At 30.3% G+C, this 9208-nt stretch overlaps 2 protein-coding genes across 2 annotated transcripts; both read left to right on the forward strand.

Moving 5' to 3' along the window:
* Positions 1-200: 200 nt before the first annotated feature.
* LOC126553794 (uncharacterized) lies at positions 201-1337 on the forward strand. The gene has a single exon (XM_050208910.1). It carries the CDS (start codon positions 483-485, stop codon positions 1206-1208), a length of 726 nt encoding a protein of 241 aa, XP_050064867.1. The 5' UTR covers positions 201-482; the 3' UTR covers positions 1209-1337.
* Positions 1251-2552, forward strand: LOC126553797 (uncharacterized; the record flags this gene model as incomplete). The annotated part of the gene is made up of 2 exons (XM_050208912.1): positions 1251-1448; positions 1506-2552. Coding segments are annotated over 2 exons (426 nt in total), but the record flags the coding sequence as incomplete, so codon positions are not given.
* Between the last annotated feature and the right edge of the window lie 6656 nt (positions 2553-9208).

The following is a 9208-nucleotide window of genomic DNA, read 5'->3' on the forward strand; positions in this document are numbered from 1 at the left end:
TTATAATAGTGATACTTAATAGGGTCGCCGCACATTAAGGTATTATAAAGAATGTATACACATCCTGTAGGCATCTAATTAAATGTAAAGAATTTATTGATGTTTAATAGCAGACACATTAGCAAATCCGGATATTATATTGTGATTTAAGAATGTATTGATACTTGGAGACATATACACCTGGTAAGCATATTATTAAATGTATTGATTCTTAATAGGACTATTTTAAAATGTTTAGCAATATTAATTGATCTTTAATAGCGGATACATTAGAATATTTAAACTTAAATATCGTAGAGACAATTCACACGGCTATTATACTAATGTCTTGTACACCAAACTATGAAGAAACAACTGATAGTTGTCTTTAGTCCGTCTACAGTCTCAAATCGTTGTACACGTATATTTTTCGCTTGTCCCGTCTTTATAAATTTTAGTGAGTTTAAAAGTATTTTTTTAAGTGTTTAAAAATTATTTTAATCATGGCTGGTTCAATTGGAGACATGGCTGTAGTGTACAAGAAGAAGAATTTCACATATGTACCTCCGACACCGCCTGCAGAACTGATAGATTCTACGTCATATACATTGGACTTTGTCGCCCGTAAGTTTTTGAATGTTGGATTTGATTCGGAAGACAAGTTCAATATTGTTATTCATATAATAACACCGTCACGCTATGTAAGCATCTACGAGGGTTTTTTAAGACGGATATTCTCGCTGATGGGGAATATACTGTCATTCATATTAGATGTCCCACAAAAATATAGAAAACAGATTTTTCTGGAGGATGAATTTATCGCCGTATCAAACATGGTGTATCGAGGGGAAAATATGCTTGTCATAGAGTCTAAGAAAAAGGAAGGATGTCGTGTATGGCTCGATCGAAAAAACTTGATGAAATTACAATATGTAGAGGAGAGTATTTTTGAAACGATCTCGCGAAAGTCAACCATCATACGTCCAGTTGTATTAAAGCAATTTGAAATTATTGGAAATTATATAGACCGGGAATTTATCAATGTGCTTTCGCCTCCGAAAACAATCGAAGAAATGATAATTTTTATTAAAAATCTTCGGGCTGATCAAATCATAAAGAATATCGACTTAAATTTTGTTAACCAGTTGAAAATGTTTGCAGCACCAAAATTAGCTGAGCAACGTTTAAGATGGAGCCGAGAAATGTCACCAGAGGTAATTAAACCTTAATATTCTATAGAATAGTTATTTTATTTTTATTATTTTTAGTTATTTGTTGATCAAATTTCGTCATTGTCCCCTCCCATTATTCCGAAAAAATATTCATCACCGTCTCCGCAATATAACGATGACAACGATGCGCAGGCCCTACGACAATCATTCTCACCGTCTTTTTTCGATGGAGAATGTTCGCAGATAAATCCTACACAGGCAACATATTGTGTACAAAATCAGGAATCTAAGCCGAAGGTAATTTTTGCATTTTATTTCGATGATATATATATTAACAAATTATTATTTGTTTAGCCTACCAGTCTACCATCGTTCGACTGTTTAGACAATACAGCTGATGGATTTGATTCAGACAATTTTGCACAGTACCCTCCATGGTATAATAACCGGGTAATCCATTCACCACCAAGCATTGCTGTTGATGAAAACGACGGTCCAACGCGTTTCAACAAATCACCATCTATTCTAGACAGCAAGCCCACGAAAAAGCGGAGTGCAAAACGGAAACTGTTTTTTGAATAATATTGTTTATTAATGATTTATGTAAAATAAAAACAAGCGTGATACTTAAAAACTTTTTTTTTTTATTTATTAGAATAAGTTTTTACATAAGTGTACGAGGTATAAAATATTTACAAGGTCTAAAATTATATACAAGGGTTACAATTTTCTAACATCACCGCTAAACGGGTTATAAGTTATAATCTGATCATGTAGTATTAAACAATAAGCTGCAGTCTTCTCAGGAATAACTGTATCCGTTTCAAATTCTATTCGTAGGTCTATGGTCGATGATTTAACGTTATCATTCTGATGCGATAAATCGACAACGACGATTGGAACATATGTTTGAAAAACATTTTTTGATAACAATGGTTCACAATAATCTCTCTCGTAGTATGATTTTTGAAAGTCTGTATAAGCCTTATACAGTAAGCTGGTGGTATTTTTTTTAAAATCGGCTCGAAAGTCTTCATATGGAAACACTTCAGAATTTAAGTGTACCTTAAGATTTTTTAGTTGGCAGTGATCGAAGCGCCCAGCGTCGAATCCTATATTTTTTTTTCGATCTGTTTGTAATCCAAACAAAATAAATCTAGGTTTTTCAAGCAAGCTGCTAGACTTTATCGTCCACGAATGTGAAGTATTTCTAGGTAGTACAGGATATTCACATAGATCCCAGGTTCTGAACGCACATGATAACGTTTTGCTCGAATCCAATACTTTCAGCAGTTTTAATTTTTCTTTATCGGTGACTTTGATTATAAGCATCTTCCACGCCACCTTAGTCAGTTCAATAGTAATTTTTTTATTTTGCTCAACGTGTTCAGTAGCTCCAGCACCCACTACACGTATTGCATCCAAAATCCAAAATCAGTTGTTGATTGCAATTAAGTAATATTTTTTTATAATCTTCACAAAATCCGAATAAATGTTTCAGAGGGATGCATCCGGTAAATACATTGTCGGTCATAAAATTTTTATTATCTTCACCGTCCATTTCCGAATCCCAAGCACAGTTGTCTAATATGTATTCAAGTCATTTGGTGTATATGAACAGTATGCTTTCAAGCAAGACGACACTCCGGGTGTTTTCAATTTTTGTATTTCTATTCCGTTTATTTCATATCGCATCTCGGAGAATAAAAATGCCAATTCATTATTTGAAAAACGTACGTCTCCAACAGCATCGGGAGGTTTTTGTACATTCCCTTCAATGTAAATAAAACTCTCACACGGTAAAGTGTAAGAATCCATATTCTGGATATTTATTCTAATTTCATCGTTGTTTGAAAAAGACGTGTTTGAATATGGTGTAAACGAATGATATTGCATTTGTGTTATTTTACAATCATCGACATAGTCGGCAGTCACGTCTAAATATGAGTCATCCATCATTGTAACGAATGAAGAAAATTTAAATTATTTTTCGTGAGCTTGATTTTGTTTATTATCTTCTTCACTGGCGGCCTAGATGTAGGCTTCTTCACTGTCGGTACTACACTAACAGGTTTTTTGATGGTAGCTGTATTTATATTAAATTTGAGCGCCATATCACTGCGTTATTTGTAAACGAATTGTAATCGGCTCTTCCCGTAGATTTATTAGAAAATCGTTTTGATCTTTTAGTACGATATTTACTTTACTTATTGAAGTCGTGTTGAGTCTGTAAAACACTGGGTGTCTACTGTCTAGGTACTTCAACGATCTTATATCCTGCAGGCACAGAGGGGTAAAGCTCGTGTATGGTCATGTCGCGCACCGTCACAAAATGAACCAACAATTAAGTTGCACTCTACTTTTATACAGTTTACTTTCATTATGTTGACTATATTTTCAGATTCGTGAGTAACACTGGTAGTGTATACGACGTTCCTAAAACCCAACAATTTAGCAATGCTGTTTTCGACTGAAAAGTCAATGTCATGACTACAGGACATCATACATTTTAAAGTATTGATGTTTGCTTTTAATTTAAAATGAGTAACATAGTCGGGCATAAATTTGTTTATAACAGATTCTAAATCCCCCAACTCGTACGAACCAGTAGGTATAATCACGTTTTCAATTTGTCCAATCATATTCCGAAAACCTATGGTATTGCAACCAGGTTCTATGTTTGGAATTGAATTATTCGTCTGCAAGCTCAAAAGACAAATCTGCGCTGTATTTTCTACTTCTATAGGTGGAAAAATATCGCATGACAATTCACTCGAGTTTCCGTTTAACGTTGTCGTGTACATGATAAAAATCTTAAACACAAGTGTCCACAGTTTGTAGTATTATATTTTTGTTCTCGGTTATAATTATAATTCATAGTGCATCCGTGAAAATATTTTTGTACTTCGAGTGGTGGTGGTAAATTTCCAAAACTGTCGTAATATTCTACTTTTTTTCCGATTTTTTTATACGCTACCCAATGAGTTCCTGTACTATTCGACGTATCCAAGTTGATAATCCCAGATTCTAAGTGTTTAGGACGAACTGGCAACTTATCTCTGGTAAACACACCAATGAAATGAGGAATATCAAGACCGTATCGTATTCCGTGTGCGTATGTTGGTATGATATGGTATGATCGTATGATACTGTTACTTTTGGGAATACAATTGGCAATGGCACAATTACATTACCAAGACAATCAAAAACGACAAAAATCAAGAATATATTATGAGAATTTAGGACCTATTAAGATCGTAACTAATACATGGGATTTAGCCATTTCTCTGGATACATCCTGTTACGGGGAACAATATACCGTTTTCGAGAAAACGTTTTTAGAGAAAATTAGAAACATGTGTACCGAAATTACCAAGTGGGAGGACTTACCGAACTCCGAACCAGTGGCTAATATAGGAAGTTTAGAAGGCCATGCAATGCCAAAATATGAACACCCACCCACAGCCTAAAGGATTTTTCGGGCCAACTACCATCTAAATATGATTTCAAATATTGTTTTTGTATACCTAGCTATTACTATTTGTTTTTTTTTTATACAAAATTAATTAATTATAGGGTGGGTTTTAATATAAACACACAAAAACTAATGTAATATTATTGGGACTTACCTATACAGTTAAAACAATTTAAATAGAGTAACTACTCCTACAAGTTTTTTATTGACATAAAAAAATATAAGAATTTCAAGTATTTGGCATTATAGAGTAGCTTACAACCATTCAAATTGTATACATAATTCACACATATATTAATTTGTCTTTTTACTATACACATATTTAAGTTTAAACACTAAACAGTTAGTAATAAAAAAATAATTTAATATTACCAAATAGCAAATACCAATTACCACAGCCCAAAATTGAATAACACTGGATGTAAACATTTAAATTGTATGGCCTTTTTAATAAACTATTTTATATATCTATCAATAATTCTTTATTGTTCATTATTTCTTTAAGAAGACTAAATAAGTTAGTAATTACTTGTTAAAATAAAATATTAATTCTTACTTTTATTATAAAAATTGAAACATTAATCATAAATAATCAAAACATTTTTTTTTTTTACAATATCTTAATATATCATATTAAGAATATATCATATTCACATTATTATATAGAATATAGTATATTATTAATTTTTTAGAAGTTTTGGTTGATTATTCTAAAAATAGTAAATAATATGTAAATTAAAAATACAATAAATAATTAATTTTATTTGTAAGAGATGACAAATTAATAATTTAAAATTTTAAATAATAGAGGACTAGTTTGACTAAATAAATTGAGTACTTCTTCATAATCAATATTAATATCATGCTCACAAGATATAGTCATTAGGCTTTCTAGCCTATCATTTGTCATAGTAGAACGTAGTCTACTTTTAATTAATTTTAATTTTGAGAAACTTCTCTCTGTAGAAACGCTTCCCACTGGTAATATCAAAGATATTTTTTAAAAATATGTATATATTAGGAAATATACCAACGAGATTATTTTTCATGAACATTCTAAAAAAATAAATAAAAATACAATTAGATTGATTAATTTCAAGGTAGTTAATGAGACCATCCTTCTAAGTATAACACTAACCTAAATATTGGTAGTAAACTTCCAAGGTTATCATTATCCGTATCATCTATATCTTCATTTTCTTGACAGCTATCACTGTTACTATCATCACTGATATCATCATTTTGATGATCATGGAGACAGGTTGGGAGTTCATTCGTTTTTAAAAATGCATCAATACATTTAGTGAATGTCAAGTACTCTGATTTAAGTTCATTGATATTCAAATACTTTCCATACACACCACAAAATGCCATAAATGCATCACTAGGAAGTCTGTTTGAATGTAATTGAACTTCTTTAATTCGTTTTAGTCTTATGCTGAGTTTCACAAATTTCTTTAAATATATCAAAAAGATTTTTTCCCGTGGTTTTTGGTGTATCTCTTAAACTTAGAAGACGTTCATTTATTTCTAAAGTATCTTCATCTATATATCTAAATATAAAGGAAACTTGCTCTTTATGAGATAAGTCAAAGGCTGAGTCTATAGAAATACTAAAGAACTTTGATTTTTTAATGGCATTGACAATTTTCAATTGTATAAACTTTGATATTGAATTTATCAAATCATTTTGTCTATGGCATGTGGTAAATGAATACTGTGGACGTTTATTTAATCCCATTTCTTCCAATTGACCAATATAATTTGACAGTGTAGGAAAATATTTTGAAAAAAGAGAGCATAAATCTCTAAAATTCCCTTTTAAAGTGCTTTGACGATCTTCTTTATGGCCTCTAAATGCTATGTTATGACGTCCCATATATAAGGTAATATCTATTAGTGTTTTGATTATTTCACGGTTCATAAATACTTCTTCTTTTTTTTTATATGTAAGTGAAGGTATAAGTGGTAAGGAAGTTTGTCTAATTTTTTGTTTTATTGATGAAAAAACATGAGCTGATGACACCTCATGACCAGTAATACTAAGAGAACACGTTGACCAATTTTCAAAACCATCTAGAATCCAAGCTTTATTTGGGGTTTCTTTGCCTTTTCCAGGAAATAACATACAACTTAAATAAAACATTCGCATATTTGATTTAGAATATGACAACCAATCTCTTTTAATGACTGACCCATCTGGTAATTTCTTTTTATATAAGCTAGGAATAAATCTATGTCCTTTTCTTTTTGGATAACGTTTATCAAGAAGTTCTTCGGGTTGTGGTTGACAAGGACCTAACTCCAAAATTTTTGATATCAATTCATATGAAAGATCTTTTATTGAACGAAACTGAGCAGGGTCATTGTCCAAAAATAAGTACTTTTCTTTTTCTATAAAATAAAAACAAAATACAAATAAATGTATACATCCTACATAATATATTTTAAACTATGTATTTACCTTCAATATATGCCAATGTTATGGATTTGTTATTATATACATTTTTGTTTAATAACTTTGGAGAATTTAACTGCTGGGTAGTCGAAATAGGTTGGACATCAACAGCATCTAATTGCATTAGTTCACTTGTATTTTCTGCATTCATTCACAAAAAAAAAAATAAAGATAATTACATTAAAAATGAATAATTTTAGTAAAGCTAACTAAAATTATTATTAATATTAGTAAGTAACATTCATAAATATAATTAAACACAAATACTAAACAATATATTTTAAATTTAAATGATGTATTTACCTTCAATACATGCCAATGTTATGGATTTGTTATTACATACATTTTTGTTTAATAACTTTGGAGAATTTAACTGCTGGGTAGTCGAAATAGGTTGGACATCAACAGCATCTAATTGCATTAGTTCACTTGTATATTCTGCATTCATTCACAAAAAGAAAAAAACAAAAAAAACAAAAAAAATTAGGTAAATTAAAACTGAATAGTTTTAGTAAAGCTAACTAAAATTATTATTAATATTAGTAAGTAACATTCATAAATATAATTAAACACGAATTCTAAAAAATATTATAATATAATGTACTTTAAAATTATTTAAAAACCTAAATACATAAACATAATTGTAATATATAACATTGTAAATAATATGAAATAAACAATAAAAAAAAGGTCAAGGGGAGATATATATCTCTAATCTTCTCCCGTCAGTACGCAACTGACCGAATTAAATATAGTATTAAAAATTTAATTTCCAACTTACCCAAGTTTGTATGAATTTTGAAAATTTGTTCAAGTTTTGGTTTTTTCGTGCAAAATGATGCTATAGAGCGCGTATCTTTTAATGCCTTCATAATTGTACAACTTTCTAAATGCCGAAGCCAATTTGTTTTGTTCAAATTTGCTTGAGTACGACCACAACGACATTTTTTGATTTTATTATTACTCATTGTTAAATAATTATAAAAGATTTAAAAGTCTCTAAAGCTTAAAAAAGAGTAGATATGGAATCGTGATACAATAACACTGTATACAAAAACTAATAAGTAAAAATTTAAAAATAAATGTTAAAATTGACGTGACTGGTGACTGTCGAATGATATCTATATAAGTGGTAGTAAACATGAAAAATATCAACTGTTAACAATATTACAATAATTCACATTTATTTAGGTATATAAATAGATTTATCAAATATTCCCCGCTTGGGCCCACACCGCAATGACTAAATATTATTATTGTATCCGTTTGGCGCGATTATTGATGTCTGGTCGATTGCTTATCTTGTTCTGTATAAACAATGAATGTTTCATACTTCATCAATATCCTACTCTCTCAAGGTTTATTTTTATGTTTTATAGAAATGTATTAAGTACTTATAAATAATTTAAATTTTGTATTGAAGACTCAACACATTGATACCAACCCATCAAGTCCCCTCACCCACCCCAAGTTGTGACAACCCATGCTGTTGCATTACTTGAGACCATAGATATACGCCACTGCTCCGAACCAATGTTAACGCACGCGATACTAATGAAAAAGAAATTATATGAACGTAGGGAGCTTTTGTTAGGATCTGTCGAAACACGAGCTCGTCGCGGCATTTGGCAACACGTTACACAGGCGGCACAGGTACTCTATGGGTTATGTAATTTAGACTGTATGAAAAAATTTGATTTTTCTATTCATAAATTAAAAGACTCTCAAATTGATCAAATAAATATAATAAAAGAAAATATACGGGTAATAAATATTAAGCACGAAATGGACGAACAACGAATTACGTATTTAAATGAAACTGTTAAACAATGAATAAATATATCTAATACTTTATTGCCTAAAATAGAGATTGATAAGATTAATAAGCAATTTTTAATCATTAACCAAATTATGATAATACAAATGATGAGGGTAAACGCTTTAGTTGAGATTATACAAAGTCCAAGGTTAGGTCAAATACACGCTAGCTTAATAAATACCAAGGCTTTATTGGAACAATTTAAAGACATTAAACTTGTTCTACCTAGTGGGACCAATATGCCACTTGAGGTAGAGACTAATAATATCTATGATCTAGTAAAATTATCAGATTTGACGGTATAT

The sequence above is a fragment of the Aphis gossypii genome, unplaced genomic scaffold (genome assembly GCF_020184175.1).
Source record: "Aphis gossypii isolate Hap1 unplaced genomic scaffold, ASM2018417v2 Contig00329_ERROPOS47205, whole genome shotgun sequence".
NCBI lineage: Eukaryota > Metazoa > Arthropoda > Insecta > Hemiptera > Aphididae > Aphis > Aphis gossypii.

Coding starts and splice junctions, on each gene's coding strand:
- LOC126553794 (XM_050208910.1), top strand. CDS start 483: ATGGCTGGTTCAATTGGAGACATGGCTGTAGTGTACAAGAAGAAGAAT.